The sequence below is a fragment of the Macrotis lagotis genome, chromosome 1 (genome assembly GCF_037893015.1).
Source record: "Macrotis lagotis isolate mMagLag1 chromosome 1, bilby.v1.9.chrom.fasta, whole genome shotgun sequence".
Classification (NCBI taxonomy): domain Eukaryota; kingdom Metazoa; phylum Chordata; class Mammalia; order Peramelemorphia; family Peramelidae; genus Macrotis; species Macrotis lagotis.
In genome coordinates this window covers 646,154,811-646,178,662 of record NC_133658.1, presented here as the reverse complement: position 1 = coordinate 646,178,662, position 23,852 = coordinate 646,154,811, and the positions used below count along the sequence as shown (strand labels likewise).

Genomic DNA, 23,852 nt, shown 5'->3' with positions numbered 1-23,852 from the left:
AAGGCAAATAATTTATAAAAGGTAGAAAGTAAGGGGGAATAAAATTTCCATATCTCAAATTATATCAAGATCATTAGATACTGTTAAGAAAAAGAAGACAAAACTAGACAAAGAAGAAAAAGAACTCAATGACCTAGTGTTTGATCAATCAGTCTAGCCAGAAATTAGATTTAGTTCAATAGCTTCAACTTACACTCTTGAAATACAGAGATTAGGTAAAAACCAACACCTCATATACTATATCTCAATGGATATAAGACTTAGATATATAGAGTCATATTATAAGTGAATTAGAAGAGCAGGGAAGAAATTAATCTTCAGATAAGAGATTAAGAAATTCTCATTCATGAAAAACAAAGGTTGGAGAAAGGAGCAAGGAAATAAAATGGACAACTTTGATTATATAAAAAGTTTTCACATAAAGTAAATTAGAATTGAAAACATTAACTGGAGGGGGGGCGGGAAGCAGTCTATTTCTCTGATAAAGGTCTCATTTCCAAGACAGACAGATAGACACACACACACACACAAACAAATACATGAAATTATCCAAATGAATAAGAAAAACAGCTATTTTCTGATTGATAATCAAAATAATATATAAAAAAGCAGATTTCAAAGGAAAAATATAAAAAGCTGACTGCATCAAGAATAAGAATATTGAGGAGAAACAGACTCTAATTCTAAAACCTCTTTCTTCTTTATAAATAGGGAACTAGGAGAAAAGAGAAGGAAAAATATAAAATAATAGCAAAGAGGGAAATGTGCAATTAACAAGCATAACTTTGAATTCGAATGGGATGTTCACTCATAAAAGGGAAGACAATAGAATAGATTACAAAATCGACTGTAACAGTAAATTTATGATGCTTCAACTGAACTCAAAAAAGTTGGGGTAGAAGGCAGCTAGGTGGTGCAGTGGATAGAGCACCAGCCCTGGAGTCAGGAGGACCTGAGTTCAAATCCAACCTTGAACATTTAATAATTGCCTAGCCGTGTACCTTGGGCAGGACACTTAATCCCACTGCTCCTTAAATAAATTTTTTAAAAATTTAAAAATTGCTAGGGTAGCAATCATGATCTCAGACAATTTAACAGCAAAAATAAGTAAATTAATTATTGTGCAAGGTACTACAGACAAAGAATTAATGGCAATACTTAATATTTATGCAGCAAATGACATGGCTTCTAAATACTAAATGAATCACAGGGAGAAATGGGTAAAAAACTATCAAGCTGGAGATCTCACTGTACTACTTTCAGAGGTAAATAAATCTAAGCAAAAACTAAAGTAGCAAATAGAATTTTAGAAAATCTGGAATGAAGATCTCTGTGGTAATTACTAAATAGAAAAAGAAGTATACATATTTCTCAGCATTGCAAGGAATGCTTTTTCAAAACTTGACTATGTTAGGGCTTTAAAAACCTTACAAACAAATGCATAAAAGCAAAATTAGAGATATCATTTAATGACCATGATGCAATTAAAATTATATTTAATAAAGGACCATTAAAGAATGGATTACAAACAAATTGGAGAAACAGGTAGGCTGTCAAAAGGATATGAACAATGATCTCAAATACAGAATTTCAAATTAATAACAACCAAATGATAGAGTTAAATAAGTAAACTAGAACCCCCTCCAAAAATATTTAAACGCAAACACCAAAACAGAAATTCTGAAACTCAAAAAGAGATTAACAGAATTCAAAGAAAAAAAAATCATTGAATATATAGATAAAAGTAGGAGCCATTTGGGTGGGGGGGAATGAAATAAAAATAAACCACTAGCTAAATTGATTTTAAAAAGAAAAAAATCCAAATCACCAATATCAAAAATGAAAAAGGACAAATCACAATAAAGGATATTATTAGAAAATATTTTGCTCCAATTATATGCCAAAAATGATATTTTGCCTAGAATGGGTGAATATTTACAAAACATTAAAATGCAAAAATATTCCTTCTATAATACAAATATGGTCTTGATATACAGCAAGATATCACAAAGATTTTACACTATGACCAGGTTGGATTTGTACCAAGAATCCAGAGCTGGTTCAATATTAGTACAACTATAAATATAAATGACAACACGAGTAACAAGAATAACAATAATCATCTGGTTTTCGCATCAGATGCAAAAAAGACTTGATAAAATTAAGACTCATTTCTACTATAAAACACACACACACAAGAAAACATATGACTAAATATACATTTCTTAACATAAGAAATATATATATACATATATATATATATACCTAAAACCAAGAATTGACATTATTTAATAGGCAAAAATTAGAGACCTTGAAAATAAGATCAATGATCAAGTAGAAGTTCATCATCATCATTACTTCATAGAGCACTCAAAATGCTAACCATAGCAATAAGACAAGGAAAAGAAACTTAGGAAATAAACCATCTCCATTTGATAAATAATCAAAGGATATAAAGTTTTCTAAGAAAGAAATAGAATCTATCACAGAAGAAAAATGCTTCAAATCACTAATAATTTATGAAATGAAAGTTAAAGCAACTCATATTGGCAATGATGACAAAAAAGAAAAATAGTGGAACAGTGAAATTAAACCAACCATCAGAAAACAATTGCAACTAAATCACATATGCCCTTTGATCCAGTGATACTAGGCCTCTAGGCTTAAAAGATCAAAGTCTCTATAAGTTAAAAAAAAAATTATTGAAGCTCTTTTTGTAGTAGCAAAGAACTGGAAATAATCAATTAGGGAAATATTACACAAATCATGGTTTAAGAATGTAATGAAATGTTTTGCCATAGGATATGACACCAGGACATAACCTAAGAAGATTTATATGAACTTATGCAAGGTGAAGTGAGAAGAACCTGTATAAATTTATTCAATAAGAACAATGTAAGAAAAACATCTCTGAATGATCTAAGAACTCTGATCAATAACAATTTCAGATCAAGCATGCTACCCACCTCCTGAAAGAGATAAGAAAATACAAGACAGAGAATGAGACTTACATATTTGGATATAACCAATGCAGAAATTTGTTCTTAAGGTTACAAAAGTTCTACTTGGCTTTGTTTTTCAAATGAGAAAGGAAGGGGGAAAAGGATGGAAAAGGAGACTGGAGATAGGTTTCCAAAAAAATAAAGAGGGAAAACAAGGAAGTCAGAAGGAACCAGATAATCAGGGCATGTCTGAAAGTTCCATAATTAATTTAATATATACTTCAAAAAAAAAACAAGTTCTGAATGATACTAATTCATAGTTCCATGGATAATCCCTTTCTTCTATACAGGGAAATTTTTTTTAGTTTTATTTGATGTTTGAGAAGTTCAAAATTTTTAAAAAGTCAATAAAAGAATCAAGGATCATACATTATAAAATGAGAGTACAAGGGATTTCAGGGGTCATTTAGTCTTACTCCCTAAATTTACAAATGAGAAGTGACTTGCAAGAAGGTCATTAGATTGTTAAGACTACCAAAGTGACTTCTCCCACAAACACTAAAGGCTCTCTGCCTCTATCACTTTCTCTGCCATCCTGTGTCTGTCTGTCTGTCTGTCTGTCTCTCTCTCTCTCACACACACACACACACACACACACACACACACAGACACAGACACAGACACAGACACACACACACACACACACACACACACACACACACACACAGAGAGTCGGAAATTCTAAGGCTATAAAAACCGGGGTTTTCCAGATCTAAGATCTTGCTTTCTCTCTATCACCTATTTGTGATGGAAACAATGGCAGTATTTACTGTTACCATGGCTTCAAGGCGGTGATGATTTCTCCCCAGGGAAAGGACTAAGTCACCTTACCTCTGGGAAGAGGAGGAACTGAATCAAACAGGCAGGATGAAAGTCCACCTGGCTACAGATCCTCAAGCCAAGAAAGCAATGTTTCCCAGCAAGTAGCAGGGGTGACACACCTGGTTCCCGTCACTGTGACCAATGACGACCAGATAGATTATTAGAACATGATTATTTTAAGTTCCCTTTTACTGCTGTTTGTCAATAGCAAGGAAGTCGATTCCAGACATCAGAAGCAGTGAGGTGGCATGATGGATAGATAAATGGGTCTGGAGTCAGGAAGACTAGTTAAATCTAGCCTCTGACACTTACTATCTCATGAGTTTTGGGCAAGTCATGTGAATTCTTTTTGTCTCAATTTCCTCATCAGTAAAATGGGAATAATAATAATAATACTATCTCCCTCCTCAGTTTGTGAGGATAAAATGAGACAATTTTTGTAAGGAACTTTACAAACCTCAAAGCAGCATAATAAAACTAGTTAGCAGAAATGGGGAAACTGAGGTTCCAAGGAGCTAGGGCATTTAGCAAAAATGAATTTACCAGTCCAAGATACCTGTATCCCATCTTGCCAGAGAGCCTCCCATGGGGGGAAAAAAAGTCTACCTCCCAGGAAAGTCTACCTCCCAGGACCATTGTGAGGATCCAATGAGGTAATCATTGTAAACAGCTTGGCACAGTGGTTGGCACATATCGAGTTCTATTAATTACTAGCTAGCTATTCATACTATCAACCAGTCCAAAGCTAACCAACAGTCTGGGCCATCTCTTCAAAGAAAGCTCAAGGTCCATAGGTCGATATGCCAATGAATTAGGTCAGAATTAACTGCGACTCATTTCAGACCAAGGGAAATTGATTTCTGCTTCTACGTGGCCAGAATAAATATGCATTCTGCCAATGGATATCTGTCCTTATACCTGTCAACTGAGAATAGTCTTCCCTACCCCAGAAATCTGCATTTCTTTCTACATAAACTGTAATCTCAAATTTTTCATAGAAAGTTTTTAAAAAATCTTTTGCTTTCCACTAAGCAAAAATCTTGACTTTCCCTTTCAAATTAAATAGAAAGAGCTCTTTTTAAAAAAAAAAAGCAAGGTCCTTATACTAGCCGAACTTTTATTGATTTTTATGAAATCAATTTTCAATTGCTTTTATGGATTATTTTAAATAATCCCAATGTTAAAACCTAAACCTGCTTTCTCCATCACATTTACTGAAACTCCCATATCACCTAGATTTCAAGGAAAATAAATTTATTTTTATATTAACATAAGCAATATACAATTAGAAAGGTAAATCCACTCCTCTCAAGATCAAAATCTTTCCAAATATATCATCTGTTAAATCTGCTATTTAAGTTGTTTGTATCCTGGGTCCACTCAGTTCTTTACTGTAGATAACAACTAGCTGCCTTTGAGTACAAAGATGACACCACTGATAATGAATGTTATCTGTAAGTGGATAACTTCCAAAGTACAGCCCTTAGGTCCACCCGGACACAAAGAAGACTTTGCTTTGTTATCATCATTGGTCATTATTTGCAGTCCAAATCACCTTTCCTTATTCTTGTATCCCAGATCTCAAGGTACTTTCATATACACGTACAAAAAAATAAAAATAAATATCAATTCATAGGATTATGAGACTAAGGTTGGAATCATGATGAACTCCATGACCTTTATCCACTTATTCTGATGGTTTTAGATAGTAGAATTTGTCCTCAACTTCTCTCTCTTATCCTTCCACCAAATTTCTCCATTTCTGCTGTTGCATCACTATCTTTCCAGTCAATTTCTTTGGAGTTATTGTTATCTATCACTGAACTCTTCCCTCTTCCTCAACTACTACATCCTACTAGTTGAAAAGTCTTCTCAGTTCTATTACCACAGCATCCCTAGGATCTAGTCCTTTCCATTTATACTCGAATCCTCATCACCTTTTGCCTCAACGATTACAACCATCTCCTAATGTGTTTCCCTGTGTCTGGTTTCCTTCTTCTCCAATCCATCATCCCCACAGCTGCTAAAAGGATATTCCTAAAAAGAGTGACCTAACCATATCGCCACCACCCTCTTTCAGGGATCTCCAGGCTTCCTATTACCTTCATAATAAAATCCAAATCCTTAGGCCTCCACATTCTGGCTCCCACCTATCTTTCCATTTTTACTTCATGTTATTTCCCCATCCCAGACTCTCTATCCAGTCTACATGGTCTGCTAGCTACACCTTAACCAGATAAATTCCAATTACCATTCCATGATTTTATATGACCTCAGCAATGGATTTGGACTCTCAGAACCCAATAAATTCCATCTCCCATTCCATGATTTTATATATCTATGGCATTGGACTTGGACTCCGAGAATATTTATCACCTCCATGATATTGGGAAATCATCTCATCTCTCTCTGGGCCTCAATTTCCTCATTTAAAAAAATGAGGATTGGAAAAATTGGATATAATGAATTGGAATTAACTCTAAGGTCACTTAGATCTCTAAATCTATTTTACTCTGACCCAAGGCCCCATATCAGAATTACCTCCCTCCCTTCTTACCACTGCCATCTCAAATCTCAAATTTTCATTGGAGCATCTGTCCCTCCAGTACCTGTTTCTTCCTGATTGTTCCTCTGATCATTTTTCTTGAAATTACTTTGTATGACTTTGTACTTTCTTACATATGTACTTGGAGTTATATCCAATCCCAGAGAGGACATAAACTTTTTCAGGGCTTTGATACAAACTGTTTTGTTTGGATCTCTAGCACAAGGCCTTCTACAGAGCAATCACTTAAAAATATATATATATATATATATATATATTTATTCAATTGAAAATTGTGAGGAGATTGGCTTCTTCCGGAACAAGAAACTCCTACTCTTCTGAGCCTAGATCATCTCAGTGATGTGCACACAGTGGACCATGAGCCATGGACAATGAACCATGGATTATCAGAGCTGGAAGAAGACTCAGAGACCATGGCACTCCAAATCCACCATTGTGTACTTGATGTTGAGTACAAGGAGTTCCCCACCTAGTGCGTTCTCCCTGAAACTGGGAGCAAGAACCCACTGACATTCACAATCATGAAACCAACATGTATATTTTGAGGATACACAGAGTGGACACCATCATTTCCTGATATTGGGGGCAAGGATAAGTGAAATCCATGAATAATATTCAACTACTTTTGGACCTGGGTTCAAATTCTAGATTAGGAGCAAGTCATTTCACCTTGGTGAGTCTCAGCTTCCTCAACTGTAAAATGAGGGGTCATGACAGCACCTTCCCACCAGGATTGCCATGAGGTACAAATGGAATAATTTTTGTAAAAAATGCTGAGAACAGTGATCAACACATGGAAAGGTGATTAATAAATACTTCTGACCTTTCCCTTCCCTAGGATCTTTTTGTCTCTAATCATTCAATCCCAAACTACCCTCAGTCCTAAATTCTACATAAAGTATAAAATAGACACAAGTTTGGTAGCTGCTAGAGGAACTAGAAAGGAAGCAAGAGAAAAATAGGACAACCTGACCCCTGGATGTTTGGACAAAACAATCTCTACTGTCCCTTCCTACCCTAAGATTCTCTGATCCTGTTCATTTATCCCCAAAACAATTTTCACAGCAAAGCCCTATGATCTTCAAAAATTACATATAAACTAGTTATCTACAAATTGATGACACACACTTGACACTCACAGAAATACCAATGTACACTGGCTTCTCCACTTCTATTGGGAACACACAGATTGGGCATCCTAGTTTTGGATTCAACCTCTCATTCTTTCCCCAGGAATTTAGATCAGGCAAAAATCAAAGAAAACTAGACCAAAGGCCAAACAGCATTCCACTCCAAAAGGCCTTCCTTTGTTTGGGAGCCCTCTAATGTAACTGACACCTTATTTTCAAGACACTGAATCCTACCTATCTTCTAAAAAGCACATGAAGAGAAAGATTGTTAGGTGAAAAATAAACCTGCAGCTATACTTGAGCATTCTAAAAGACTTTCCTCAAAAAAAAACTAATAAAATAAACCAACTCAATCTTGGTTAAGAACTCTTTTGTGTTAGAATTATGAATTTAAACTTTTTTTTTTAAGCAAACCTATGATTTCATTAGGAAACTACCGGTGAGGAAATTTCCTCCACAAATGCACATTAACATCTACTGGGCAACTTATATTTTCTTTTTTTTTTCTTTTTAAAAATTTAATAGTTCTTTAGCTTAAATTTAAATAAAAATAAGAAAAATCAATGCAGAACATGAGAGGATTCAAAATATAAAGCAATAAATTTCCACTTCAAGAAAGGCTATATAATATAAATACTACATAGTATGGCTAACATATTTTTAAAATAACTTCCTGGAGCATTGAGAGGTTGAGTAACTCAGTCAGGATCACAAAGCCTGCTGAATCAGAGACAAGGGCTCTTCCTGACTCCTAAACCAACTCTCTACCACTCAAGACTTTATTGCTATGCAAACTTAATGATAATTCACATTTCCATGTGAACACTTTTCACAAGAATTGTCTGAGATGAAAAGAACTATTATCTGCATTTTATTAGTGAAGAAACTAGAGTTAAAACTAAGTTAGAAATAGGGCCCAGGAATTATTGCTTAGTAGGTCTACATAACAAGATCAAAGACAGAGGAAAATGAAGCATATGGACAAAAATATCTACAGCAGCTTTTTTTGAAGTGGCAAAGAATTAGAAACTGAGGGTATACCTATCATTTGGGGAATAGCTGAACAAAATATGGTAATATTAATGTGAAAGAATACTATTTTGCCATCTGAAATGCTGAAAGGGATGTTTCCAGAAAAAAAAAAAACTGGAAATACTTGAATAAAAATGATTAAAACATGGAGCAGAACCAAGAAAATAATTTCTACAGTAATAATATTGTAAAGATAATCAACTATGAAAGACTTAAGAATTCTAATCAACACAATGACCAACCACAATTTCAAAGGACTTAGGATGATATATGCTATCCACCTCCAAATAGGGAGCTAATAGACTCAAGAGTAAAGACTGAAGCATATTTTCTTTTCTTCCTTTGTCTCTTTCCTTCTTTTGGGAGGTAGCTAATGCAGGAATTTGTTTTGCATGACTACACAAATTTTAATGGGTTTTGTTTTTCTTGCTTTTTCAATAGGTGGGGGAGGGGAAGTAGGGAGAGAAAGAATTCAGAAGTGAAAATAAAATAAAATTTGGATTTTTTTTTAAACAAGAAGGGGGATGCACATAAAAATTTTAAAAAGAAATAGGCCCATGGTAACAGCTTCTAAAAGCTAGAGCTTGGACCTAAAAACCAGGTCTTCTGATTTCAAGTTCAATATTCTAAATAATCTTTAAAATATCCAAAGATAAACTTGGATTTTATCATCCCACAGGTTCACTACCTGATTATCCTTCAGACCATAAGAATCTATTATAAAAACCTGGTCAAGTACTCACATGTGAAATATCCCATTTATATTACAAGAGTCCTTCCTTCCCATAACTCTAATGCACCATTTCCCCAAGACTTCCCTTCTCTAGGTAATGGAATTCCTATGCTTTTACCTAGATATCCAATGAAAAGATTCAATGAGAGAGAGGACAGCACTTTCAGTTATTAACCAAGCATCAGCCTTCTTCCAGCTTAGCCACTTGGACAGATTCTTGGCAAGCATAGTCTTCCAGTCAAACTCAACTCCTCACCATTTTCTAATCTTGTTCAGCCTTTCCCCAGCTTCCATGTTTCTTAAGTAAGCTATCCACTATGCTTAGAATGGTCTCCCTTACATGACTGTCTAATAAAATATTTTCCATCTTTCAAGGTCAACCAGGTCAGGTGGCACCTCTTCCATAAAGATTACACTTAAATTTCCTACCTATGTGATTTCTCCCTCCTCAAATCTCTTCCTACTACCTTTATACCTCTCCTATGTACTCATCACATAATAATAACTAATGACCATTATTATTATTGATAACATGTGTACAGTTCATTAAAGTTTGCAAAGCACTTTACAAATATTAACTCATTGATCCTCACAACAAACCTAAGAGGTGGGTATTATTATCACCACCATTTTCCAGATGAGAAAACTGAGACAGAGAGGCTCAATAACTTACTCAGAGTCACAGAACTTGTAAAGGTCTGAGGCAGGATTTGACCTCAAGTCTTTTTGGGTTCTATGTGTAGCACTTTATCTATTGCTTAGATAGATAGATACAATATACATACAATAGATCATATTGTATACATATATAAAAATATAAATGGGGTAGAGTTGGGGAGTGGGGAAGATAACATATTTTTATCTATAGACATACATGCATTATTATTATATTATGAATCTATGTTTTTAATATATGACAATTATATATAACCACATATATAACTATAATATAACTATATAATTTATAGTTATCTGTGAAGTTGCCTTATCCCTCCTCAATTAGATTATCAATTCATTGAAGGCAGTGTCTGTGTCATTTCATTTTTTCTTTATATTCCCCATCCCTACCATAATGCATTCATGGCATGATAAACATTTGTTGAATTAAGTTGAACATAATTGACATCAAATTGCTTTTGAATATACTATCATATTTTGATATTTGTCATACAAATATTCTACTAGGAAAGTTAAGACAAGAATTGTCTTTCCTACATTAAAGTAGTGGAAACTGAGACCTGGGTCAAACTGACTAGCAACAACCCAAAGCCACAAGAAAGTCTATAACTTGGACCCAGGATTTCTGAGGTAGCCTCCTCCTAGAATGACAGACTAATGCCTTTCTTTTTTCCCTCATGAATATAAAAGTCCTGCAGCTGGTAATTTCAAGGTCACCCCCAGATGATATGATTTTTCTTAGTGTTTACGACCATCAGCAACAGTGGCTGACATAAAACAATGCTGAGTATCCCTTCTTTAATTGGGGCTGCCAGGAGAACAACCCCTCCTCTGACCCCTTATGGAATGTCAAAAGGGCAAGGAGCTGCATACTCTCTTTGGTCGTAGAGCCCCACCTGGCCCCTCACTGGTCCACCTCCCTGGTTACTGGGTCCTTCTGTTCCCAGTTACAAAGGCCTCCAATAAATCTCTGTACAGTTGCGGCTGTTTCTGTCTACCTTTATTGGTTTCTGTCACTTGTATTTATATGTCTAAAGCTACATGTGTCTTGGCTCCTCATTAAACTCTTAAGTTCCCACAGGCAGGAAAGATAATCTTCCCATCATCCCTCCCTATCCTCTCTTCCCCTTCCCTCCTCCACCTCTTCTTCCTCCTCCTCTTCCTCCTCCCACTGTGCCTACTAAGAGGTGGGACATCATGCATATTCAGAGTACTCTTGAAAGACTCTAAGGCTCAGAAACAGAGGAAGGGAAACAGAGTTGACAATTATATAGCTGGGGAAAGTAATTTGAGCCTAACAATACCCCTTTAGAGGCTGATTATTATCCCCATTTTACATAGGAGGAAATTGAGAAGTCAAATGACTTGATCACAGTCAAACATCTGAGAAGTTTCTGCTGCAAAATTTGAGCACATTTATCATCCAAACTCCAAGCTCTCCATCCACTTCAACAGGCTTCCTCTCAAAGGGGTAGGTTGCCTCTCTAGGGATCCCCCCAAAAGATGATATAAACCTGGATGGGGAAAGAACCATTATATCTATTTTCACTAACCTTCAGTTTCCTTTGAAATCTTATGCATTTTACATATTTTAAAAACATCATTCTAAGAAGAGGGCAGGTTTCATCAGACTACCAAAGGGATCCTTGACTCAAAAACAGTTAAGAACCCCTATTTTAGTACGTGGGTCCATACCAATCATCTCAAATGGGTTGTGAATTTGATCCTTTTGCTCAGGACAGTAAGAAGAGTCTGCAAATTCCCTCAATCCCTTCCAGAAAGTTCTTTCTTATTTCTAACCTAAATCCTTTATGCTACAGATTAAGCCCATAGTCACATTTCCCAAAAGAGAAGAGTGATTTTTTTTAAGACTGCCACAGCCTAAAAAAAGCAGTCTGTTTTTCATGCTTTGGGGTGACATGACTGTTTCCCATGATTCTTCTAGAGAACTCACTCATTCTAGAAAGCCCAGTGAAAAAAAGCAGCTTGTGGGGAGGGGAAGAGTGACCTACCCCCAAATGGGAGCATTAACTCATTTCAGCTACTCCAGGCCCTAAAGACCTTACAAAAATCAAATCCTGGAATAAAAACTGCATCCATATTTTTAAAACAAAGGAAAACCTCTCCATCAATCTAACTGTTGAAAGGCGACTGGGATCCGGAGGGGGTTGCTGTGTCCTTCCTTGAGGAGACTGCCCTATAATTGTTGGGTGAACTAGTCCACTAGGAAGACTCACTCTTCCCTCCCACACACACACATACATCACTGATGTCCGTGTCCCCGTTCTGTAGCTGGGACTTGAATCAAAAACAAGCAAGTGGAGCTTCAGAGAGAGGGGAAATCAGGATTCACAAGACAAGTAAGCAAATGAGATCTCCCTCTAACAGGACATATGCACATGTTATATAAGAATATATCCAAAATCTCGACCAGGGATGCAGGAAAAAGCTCCTGGTTACCAGCTTAAACCAGTAGGCATTTCATCATATATAATACCCTAACAAGTTAAGCCCCGGCACCTTATTCTCAAAAGGGTGCAGTCTGGGGGAGGAAAGGAGTAGAAAGAGAAGGAAGGAGGACCATAAATGCAGGGATGGAAGGGGCTTTGGAGGTCATTTTATACGGGAAAATAATGAAGCAGAGAGGCTAAGTGACCCTCAACTCACAAGGGGAAAATAAATGTCAAAGTCCGCACTTGAACCCAGGCACAAGGGCTTTCAATCCAAGGCGCTTTCCCCTGTACTGCTGTGCGCGACCTTGCGCAAGTCACTGCCTCCAACTCGGTCCTCAGCCTCTTCATGACAAAATCAAGGCGCTGCTCTGGAGCCCCTCGGAAGGGCCTTCGGGCCCCCCGGCTCTGCTCCCGGGGCTCTAGCGATCCGGAAGATGCCAGGAGCCGGGGCAGAGCCGGGGTTGCACCCGGGGCAGAGCCGGGGCAGAGCCGGGGCTGCACCCGGGGCAGAGCCGGGGCAGAGCCGGGGCAGAGCCGGGGCAGAGCCGGGGCTGCACCCGGGGCAGAGCCGGGGCAGAGCCGGGGCAGAGCCGGGGCAGAGCCGGGGCTGCACCCGGGGCTGCACCCGGGCCCGGTCCTTTGGTTTCTACTTGACGGAGGAAAGAGAACAGCCCTGCCGGGAGCCGGGCGCGCCCGCCCCCTGCCCGGCCGCGGCGGGCTCCCTGCCACGGCGGGCGCGGGCAGCCTCGCGCTCTGTCCTCTCCCACGGTAACCTGCTCGCCGTCCCCGCGCGGCAGGGAAGGCGCCGGCCGCCCGGGTGGGGGCCCCGGCCCGGCCGCCGGCTCGCCGGGCACGCCGGACTCTGCCCTTTTTAGAAGGAAGCGACTAAAGGGGGAACCCTCCACCGAACCGTCACTCCGGCTTTCTCGCGGCGGCCGCGGCAGGGCCGGGCACCAGCCCCGGGGGCAGCTGAGGAGGTGCCCGGCCGCCCGGCCCCGCCGGCTCCAGGTGCGGGCTGGGCGCACCCGCTCCGCGGCGGCCGGCGGGGCGCGGAGGCGCGGGGCGCGCGGGGCCGGGCGGCACTCACCTGTCCGTACACCTTCACGGGCTCGGGCTGCCGGGCGGCCGCGCTGCGCCTGCTCCGCGGCTCCCCGGCCGCCCGGCTCGCGCCCCCGGCGGCATCCCCCGAGCCGGAGCCGCCGCCGCCGCCGCGCAGCGCGAAGAAGCCCCGCTCCTGGGGCCGCGCGGCCCGGGCCCCGGCCCCGTGCAGGCTCCGGGTCTGGGCCAGAGCCCAGGGGGGCGAGAGCGCCAGCAGGACCAGGAGGAGAGGGAGCCGCGGCGCCCCGCAGCTGCTCCCCGTCGCCATGTTCCGGCGCTGGCTGGCGCAGGTGGCGCCGCCGCCAGGACAGAATGCGCAACGAGCCGGAGGCCCCGCGAGCGGGCGGGCGGGAGACCCAACGGCGGCGGCGGCGGCGGCGGCGGCGGCCCTGCTCCTCCCCCGCCTGCGCGGCGCGGCGCGGCCCGGCCCGGCCCGGCCCGGCCCGGCTCCGGCTCCGCTCCGGCTCCCGCGCGGCCTCCGCGCGCTCCCGGGGCCGCCGCGTCACGTGGGCGCACCGCCCCCCCCCGCCGCCCCTCCCACTCCAGGGACGGCACCGGTGCCCCCCCGGCGCGCAGGCACCTCCATTGTGTGCAGAGGGGGCGCCCCACCGCGAGGGGAGCGCGCCCCAGCCCCCCGGAGCCGGGCGCACACAAAGCGCCCCCCCCGCGCCCGGGCTGCGCCCAGGGCAGGCGGGGGCCGCCCCGGCGCTCCGGCTGGTGCTTGCCCACCAGGGATGGTCCGGCCTAGCCACGAGCACTCCCGCCACACGGACGGTCCAGCCTCCCCACGGCCCCCAGGCCGCCGGCCTGCCCCAGGACGGTGCTGCCGGACCGGGGTGGAGGAAACCCGCCAGCTGGAGACCCACCTGCACAGGCGCAACACGGAGGGACGGGGACACGCGTGACTTCTCCATTTCCCTCCAGCCCGGCTTTATTCACCCACATCTATCTCATTCACTCCAATCCACCCAGATCAGCAAAGTCTTCAACTCAGTTGCTAAAGCCTCTCCTCCGTCCAGGGAGAAAGCCCACCTTCTACCTAGACTAAGAATAGTTACCCACTGTTGATCCATACAATCTTGTGAGACACTGTATTTTTAGGTTTCTATAAAGGATTTCCACTTCCATTTCTCAGATGGGGAGGCAGAGGTTCTGAGACATTGAATGGTTTTGACCATGATCTTTGCCTTTTTTAGTTTTTGCAAGGCAATGGGGTTAAGTGGCTTGCCCAAGGCCACACAGCTAGGTAACATTAAGTATCTGAGGTTGGATTTGAACTCAGGTCCTCCTGACTCCAGGGCCGGCGCTCTATCCACTGCACCTGTCCATGATCTTAAAAGCAGTGTCAGAGGTAGAATTCAGTCTTCCCATTCCAACTCCGACCCAGAGATGTCCAAAAGAAAAAACCTTGGATTTAGAATCAGAGACATTGAGTTCAAATCCCAGATCTGTCGCATATAGACTTGTGTGACCTTGGGCAAGTCTCTTACCATCTGTTTCATCATCTGAGAAGATTTCTAGAGGTTCTAAACAGGTCTGACAACCATATAATTCTATGACTCTTTCCCCAGCCCAACAAGTTTTCTAAGCAGCAAGTACTTTAATTCAAGGAGCATTCATTAAGTGCCTATATTCTTGTGCTAAACTACAGATGAGATACTAAAAAGTGTAGATAAGACACAGTTCCTATCCTCTTGGCACTTAGACTCTAGTAGAAAGGTAAGGCACCTAAGCAAATAATCATTACATTTAGCATCACAATGGCAAGTCTTTAACAAGATAGTAACAGTTTTAAATAAATCCTAAGAAGACAGCAGAGACTTCATGGGAGAGTTTTATTTGACTTGGACATTAAAGAAGTAGGAAAGTTTGACTAGCGTCATGTACAGTTCATGATGGAAAATAGTCTGAGATAATCTTGACAGGCAAATTAAAGCCATAATTTGGAAGATTAATTAAACTGATTAAATTCATAAATTGAATTCTAATTTTAAAAATCTGATAGGCAATAGGGAGCCAATAAAGACTTTACAGAACAGGAGTAATATAGACAAAACTATACATAAAGGAAGATTAATCTGGCAATGAAGAGATTAGAGAGGGGTCAGAAGAGAGATGAGAAAATTTGTTCAGGGCCTAAAAAAGCAGAAGTGGGAACTGGGGACAGGAACGATAACAGAAAAAGTTCCATTTACTGGAACTGATTCAGTAACCTCCTGGAAAGGTGAGTGAACCAAATGTAAGGCCAAAGGTAGCATTTTGAGTTCAAAAAAAATCAGTTTCAGTAGTAAATAAAGGTACTACTTGTACCAATCATTTGTCTTTTAAAGACCTAGAAATTTAATGGAGTACAAGGTCACTATGTCAACGGTGTAATAGGGAGCCACAGAGCTGATTTAATCTAGATTAAAAAGAGGCATAATGTCCAGATCTAGGCAAGTAATAGGCCTTCTGTACTCAGTCAAAGCATATCTCCAGTAGCGTTTGCTTCTGGGCCCCACATTAGAATGGACATTAATAAGATGGAGAAAGTACAGAGGAAGGTAAACAGCATGAGAAAAATCTATATGCAGATCTAATGATAGAAAAGGGAAGGTTTTTTTGCTCAGAAAAGAATTTGGGTAGGGAGAGGGAAATGAACTGTGATTACTTTCTTCAAGTGGTTAAAATCTATCACTTGAAATCTGAGTAGGTTTGTTCACTTTGGTCCTAGTAGCAACAGATGGAAATGGAAAAGAGGTAAATTTGAACTTGATGTTGGGAAAACTTTCCTACAGAAAATAGAGCCATCCAAGAGGATTGACAGCAGAAATTACTGACTCATTTTCCCTGGAGGTCTTCAAACAAAGCTTAGTGTATTATAAAGGGAATTCCACATGACCTCCAAGAACTCTTCCAGCCCTGAGATTCTGGGCAACAAGGGTTTTTTAATCCCTTCCCAACTCCATTCAATCCTCAAAGTCAAAGTCTCGTGGGGAAGTAGGAGAGATATGGCTACAAAATAAATATCCTATAGTTTCATTCATTTATAGAGTAAAACATACAAAGTACAATAACAAAAATGACTGCATATGAAATCAAATCTACCATGTCTCTATTACATGTGACTCTGGGTGTGACAGTGCTACAAGAAGCACAAGTGGTGATTGAGTCATGGGGTATGGGCCTGAAGATGCCAAAACTGATTTGAATTCAAATTACTCTTTGCAAGAAAGGATCAGTGAAATAAAATCTGATCAAGGTGCTAAAAGTTATTTTTTTTTAATCTTTGGTTATTTGCAGTATTGTTGCTAGAAAACACAAAAACCAAGTGCTTAGATATAAATAGGCCCAAACCCCCAGAAGTAGAAGGAGTCCTATGTAGTCTTCCATTTTGCCTAACCATTATCAAAGTGTGTTTTTTTCTTTCAATTAGACAGTGGAAAACCCTTGAAGTGCTACACACTTCAAATGGCAGGTAGTACTTCCCCCCACTACTCACTTTTACTTGTTAAAGAAGCCATCATTCCCACTGGGACTGTACTATCTTGATAATGGCAAGGTGGTATGATCAGCATTCATGATCAGATTACAAACTGGATTATAACATTTCTATAGATGCCATCTTAGAGAAACAAGCAAGCTCTGTTTCCTACCTTATCCCAATTCAAAGATTATCTTAGTGAAAGAATTAGGTATATCTGGAATCAGCTGTATCAGCTGGCAAGAGTCAAATGTTAAATTTTCAGGGTAAGCATTTATACCTTGGAAACCAGCAAACAGCTACAAATCAGGTCTTGATTTATAGTCTTATTGATTTTTGTACTTTTAAAGAGTGAAGAAGAAAATATCATTAATGAAAATTGAACATGAAAGTGTACCGTTCAGAGATCTGGTTATTAAATACTTATTAGCAGCTAGGTAGTGCAGTGGATAGACACCAACCCTAGAATCAGGAGGACCCGAGTTCAAATTTGACCTCAGTTTATTAGCTGTGTAACCTTAATCCCTGTCACTTAATCCCTGATTGCCTTGCATCCAGTGCCATCTCCAGTTATCCTGATCCATATCTGGCCATTGGACCCAGATGACTGGAGGAGAAAATGAGGCTGTGATTTAGCACAGTATCCCCTCACTCAAATCCAATTCATGTGCTTCTCATGGCATCACCTCCCCTGATGTCATGGTCTTCTTCAAGAACAAAGTACAAACAACAACCACACATCCCTGGGAGAACTTCAAGCAGAATAAAGAGCTTGCAATTCATTTGGTACCTGGCTAATTAGGTGAGGCCTTTGGCTCAGCATTAGGCACATAGTTGATACTTAAATATTTGATTATTTGGTATTGTAATATGGTGAGAAAAGCAGTGGGTGGAGTCAAAGTATCTAGGTTTGCATCCTACCTGACTGCTACCAGATATCTCTGTGACCTTGGGCATACATTTAATTTCTCTGAGTCCTATTTTATATTTACAAAGACTATTATCTTTAAGTTAAAAAAAATATAGGGGTGGCGAGATGGTACAGTGGATAAAGCACCACCCCTGAAGTCAGGAGGATCTGTGTTCAAATCACACCTCAGATACTTAACATAATCTTATTATGGAATTTTGCTATCTCTTATATTTTATTTTTTTCTTCAAAAAATATAGATATGATTTCTCAACATATTCAACTTAAGTCAATGTATAGCATAGAAATAATGTAAAGATAAACAGATTGCCTTCTGCGGGGGGTAGGGGAGGGAAGCGAGATTAGGGGGAAAAATTGTAAAATTCAAAATATTCAAAATTCTAAAATAAAACAAAATGAGGGGTTTAGAGAATGAACTCTCAGATCCTTTTCAGTTGTAAATTTATGATACTATAAAGATAATCATCGAGGCTATAACGCTAAGAAAGTATGCCTGAACCTGTGCTAAAATGGTCAGTGGGTTATAATGGATTAATTCTATTTATTTTCATGTCTGCTGATCAAATCATATTTTTCTCCCAAAGTTGTCTCCCTAAATCAATCTCCTGCTTCCAGTCACTAATGTCAAATGAAGTTTATCCAAAATGCAGCGTTCACCTCCATGTTCTCCCAACCCTGGCTAACATATACTGCTCATTACAACTTACCTAGCCTGGCCTTGGTTATCACCAACCTAAATGGAATCAAAAAGTTTATCATTCTCCCCAATAATAGCTTCCTAGTCTACAAGACTAGCATTGGACATGTGCAAATCACTTAGCCTCCATTTGCCTAAGTCTCCTCATTTACAAACTGTGGCTACCTGACTAAGTTGTTATAAGGATGAGATAGTGTTTGTAAAGTGCTTTGTAAATCTTAAAGCCCCAGATAAATGATGGCTATTATTCTCTGCTCCCTGAAATTCCTCTCACAAAGGGCAAATCCTTTCAATATGATGAGATAGGCTTACAATAAAGATATTTCTAGAAGATACACAGAGGCTTAAATGTGATGGTCATTTTATCCTTCCTTCTCAAAAAAGACCATGGCATCATGGAGATGATGCCATGATAAGCACAGGAATTGGATTTGAGTGAGGGAGTGCTGTGCTCAATCACCAGTCTTACTTTCTCCTCCAGAGTCACCTGGTCCAGGTGACCAGAAGTGGATCAGGATGACTGGAGATGACCCTGGATGTGAGGCAATCAGGGTTAAGTGACTTGTCCAAGGTCACACAGCTAGTAAATGTTAAGTATCTGAAGTGTGATTTGAACACAGATCCTCCTGACTTCAGGGGTGGTGCTCTATCCACTGTACCATCTCGCCACCCCTATATAATTATGGTTTAAATGTATACAAAGTGTAAAATGACTGATATTAAGGATTACATTTTGAAAGAGAAAATAGAAGGACTGGATGATGAATGAAGTGGAAGAGGGGGTTCTATAGGATAGAAAACTCATGATAATGAGGAAATCTTATATCTAATAGTGAACATCTCTGAGGTGGAGGGGAGAGAAGAAAAATTGTGATAGGGGAAGTAGAAATTTGAATGATAACTTTGTTGTATATTTAATGGGAAAAGCATACTATGTGGTGGATTTGTGGTTTCATGTGCAATCCTTTTTTTGTGGTACTATGTTATGGAGATGCTTGTTTTATTCTGCAAAATATTAATTTTTTAAAAAATGTAAGTATACAACATATTGAAATAAAAATTTTAATATAATCACAGCATGTTAGGATTGATATCCTCTTCTCAATTCTAAACCTTATTGAGCTCTCTTCAGCATTCAACACTGTTGGTCACCTTCACCTCCTGGATACTTTCTCCTCTCTGGGTTTTGCATGACAGTGCTCTCTCCAAGTTTTCCTTTCATCTCTCTGACCACTCCTCCACAAACTCCTTTCTTGACTCTGGAATGCCCTGGAATTCTCTTCCTTCTCCTTCCAACTTTCCTTCTCATCCCATCTTCAAGATCTGACTTCAATGGCTTAGCAAACTGTGGTATATGTATGTCATGAAACACTACAGTTCTATTAGTAACCAGGAGGGACAGGAATTCAGGGAAGCCTGGAGGAATTTGAATGAACTGATGCTGAGTGAGATGAGCAGAACCAGAAAAACACTGTACACCCTAACAGCAGCATGGGGGTGATGATCAACCTTGATGAACTCGCTCATTCCATCAGTGCAACAATCAGGAACAATTTGGGGCTCTCTGCGATGAAGAATACCATCTGTATCCAGATAAAGAACCATAGAGTTTGAACAAAGTTCAAGGACTATTGCCTTTAATTTAGGGGAAAAAAACTGCTATCTTATTGTCTGATCTTGTTATCTCTTATATTTTATGTTTCTTCTTTAAGGAATGATTTCTCTCTCATGACACTCAATTTGGATCATGTATACCATGGAAACAATGTAAAGACTGACAAATTGCTTTCTGGGGGGGGGAGGAAGTAAGAATGAGGGAAAAAATTGTAAAACTCAAACTAAATAAAATCTTTAAAGATAAAAAAATAATCAAGTGGTCTGGGGCAGCTGGGTGGCACAGTGGATGGAGCTCCAGCCCTGGATCCAGGAGGACCCAAGTTTGGAGCTGGTCTCAGACACTTGGTGAATTCCTAGCTGTGTGACCTTGGGCAGGTCACTTAACCCCATTGCCTAAAATAAATAAAGAAAATTTAAAAGAAAAAAAAATATATATATATATATAATCACCAAAAGTCCAAAGCCTCACTACCATCACTTCTGATCATTACCATGCTTCTGATGAGTAGAAAATTGGATCTGACCCCTTTGATATCAATGTCATTAAGCCTAAAATCAACTTCATTAGAATGTAACAAAAACAAATCAATGAATGGGGCAGAATCTCAGTACACAGATGAATATTATTACACTTAGAGATATAGATATGTGGCTTTACAAATACACACACACACAATTTAGCTATAAATAAGAATATTCTACTTATTTTGCATGTCTTTTTGCAGGTTTTTATATACCTGAAAAAGTATGACTTTAATTTTTTTTTTTTGGCTAAGCAGTGGGGTGGGGTGGGATGGCTTGGCTGGGGTCACACAGACAATTGTTAATTGTCTGAGGCTGGATTTGAACTCGGTGCTCTGTCCACTGTGCCACCAAGCTACCCCTCATGACTTTATTTTGAGACTCTGTATAGTCACTAAAAGGATGATAATTCAATTTTTTCATCTGTTAAATGGGGATATACTCACATTATCTACATATCATTAAAATAATTTCAATAAGCATGAAAAAAAAGATCTGACTTCAAGATTTAGCTTTTGCCTCTTAGTGGGAGACCTTTCCTTCCCTGCCTCAGATATTAGTTCCTTCCCCTTCATTATAAACTTACATTTGATTTGTATGTGACTTTAATATACCTATATAATACTGTATTGAAATGAAAATATTTAAGGATTCTTTGATAGGTATCACTGCCATTCCAGTAGTGGAATTCAGCCAGTTCATACTAGTTTAGCAGAACCAATACCTAATTTTATGTTGAGTTCAGCAAATGGTTGTTAAAATGGTACACCTGGGTAGCTGCCCAGTGTGGAAATCACAAATTTACATTCCTTACTCTTTTTTTAAACACTCTTCTGTGCAACAGATGAGCCCAAAGTAATAATATGTATTCCATCCATAAGTTTAAAAAAATACCAAAATATGATTGTAATTTCTAAAAACTCATACCTTCGACGAAATGTATTTTAATTCACTCATTTTTGTTTCTTCAGTAAGCAAACATATATAACACAAAGAAAAAAACATGAAATGATCAGGGGTGACAAGCTCTCATTTGTTTCCTCTTTGTGTTATGCCAAAAATTCCCCCGAGATATTATGAATGTCCTAGTGATCCCTGAACAATGAAACCAATAGGAAGCTGGGACATAATGAACCTATAGAAATATAAATTTCAAGGTTTAAAGTAAAGTCATGATGGGCAGCTTGGTGGCACAGTGGACAGAGCACGGAGTTCAAACCCAGCCTCAGACAATTAACAATTAATCAGCTGTGTGACCCCAGCCAAGCCACCCCAGCCAAGCCACCCCACCCCACCCCACTGCTTAGCCAAAAAAAAAAAAAATTAAAGTCATACTTTTTCAGGTATATAAAAACCTGCAAAAAGCCATGCAAAATAAGTAGAATATTCTTATCTATATCTAGATAAATTGTGTATGTGTGTATATATATATATATATATATATATATATATATGTTTATAGATATATCTATATAGATGTAAGTCTTAGTTCTGCTTATGTTCTAACATTGACTATTGTGGTCATGTGGCTGCTTTCATTCCATAAGTATACATTTGCTTACTATGAATAATATAACATAACCTAGTTTTATGTATCTCTTTTATTGTTCTTATTTGAGTCTTAAATGCATGAAATAGTAAACTACTTTTGATATATCTTTTTGTATAGTTTAAACAGTCATTAGGGCAGAGAGGTTGTTGTTAATTTATTTGAATCCCAACACTGTGCCAATCATATTTATCAATATTTATCAAGACATTTTAATAACCTATTTATTATATGTTCAGCATAGGTCCATAGTATCCTAACAATCAGAAAACCAAAAGTGGAATTTCCAAAATTCTTATACAGTTATCCTATCTACTTCAAAGAGGTTATAGGTGTGATGAACCCACAATCTGAAAAATTCACATAAAAATTGTGGCCCTCCCTTTGTACCAGAAAAGAAGTTTTAGGTTTTTCTTTTTCTTTTATGGGGTGTTTACAGTAAAAATTGGGATAAATATTTGGTCACAGATTCTGTGCTATCTGTAGGCCTTCACGTTTCATCTGCAGTTTCTACAAAGATCCCCCCAAATTTTCCATTTAATTTCTTTTGCTGACTTGCAATATAGCAAAATCAGTATGCGGAATGTCATGATGTAGAAGGGATAACTGCATTGTCTTCAGTTACATCAACAGGAAAGATATGCTTGTAATTTTACTGCAGGAAAAAGGGAAAAGGAAAGGTTTACATTTTCAAAGAACTGATAGCTAAAGAGAAAGATCTACATCAGATAAACTTGTAAATTGATGAATGAACACTAGGGGTTCTGTTCTGAAATTTATATTAGACTGAAAATACACATCATGAGTAAATAAAGCTGAGCCAGAAATTGCTTTATCCTTTAACCAGTTAATCACTTGGGTTAAATTTTTGGAGCCTCAGCTAAACTTCACAAGGAAAAAAAACTCATTTGATTATATGATTTTCTTTCAAAATAAAATGACTGGGGGCTGCTAGGTGGTGCAGTGGATAGAGCACCGGCCCTGGAGTCAAGAGTACCTAAGTTCAAACCCGACCTCAGACACTTAATAATTACCTAGCTGTGTGACCTTGGGCAAGCCACTTAACCCCATTGCCTTGCAAAAAAAAAAAATCTAAAAAAAATTTAAAAATTTAAAAAAAAGACAAAATAAAATGACTGTCCTAGAGTACAATAAAAAAGAAAGCACAAGTTATCTTATGACATTATGCATTTGTTGTCTCCCTTGATGAAATGGAAGCTTCCTGAGGGCAAGAACTGTTTCACTTTTTTTTGTTCTTTGCATTGGGACTTGATAGTCACTTAATAAATACTTGGTGATTGATGGACAAAAAGTCAGGGAAACATGGCATGAGGGGGCAGCTAGGTGGCACAGTGGATAGAGCACCAGCCCTGGAGTCAGGAAGACCTGAGTTCAAATCCAACCTCAGACAATAATTGCTTAGCTGGTGACCTTGGACAAGTCCCTTGACCCATTGCCTTGCAACAACAACAACAACAACAACAACAACAACAACAACAAAAGATAATGACATGAAAAGTCAAAAGGGAGCTTACCTCTTATATATTCCAGCAGAGTTT

At 39.4% G+C, this 23,852-nt stretch overlaps 1 protein-coding gene across 1 annotated transcript in view; it reads right to left on the bottom strand.

Annotated features, from left to right (window-relative positions):
• The window catches only part of SORL1 (sortilin related receptor 1), a 198,660-nt gene extending 184,878 nt beyond the window's left edge, over positions 1-13,782 (bottom strand). Inside the window, exon 1 of the mRNA XM_074215297.1 lies at positions 13,504-13,782. Within this exon, the coding sequence (XP_074071398.1) occupies positions 13,504-13,782 (279 nt within the window). The remainder of the gene's footprint in view (positions 1-13,503) is intronic.
• Between the last annotated feature and the right edge of the window lie 10,070 nt (positions 13,783-23,852).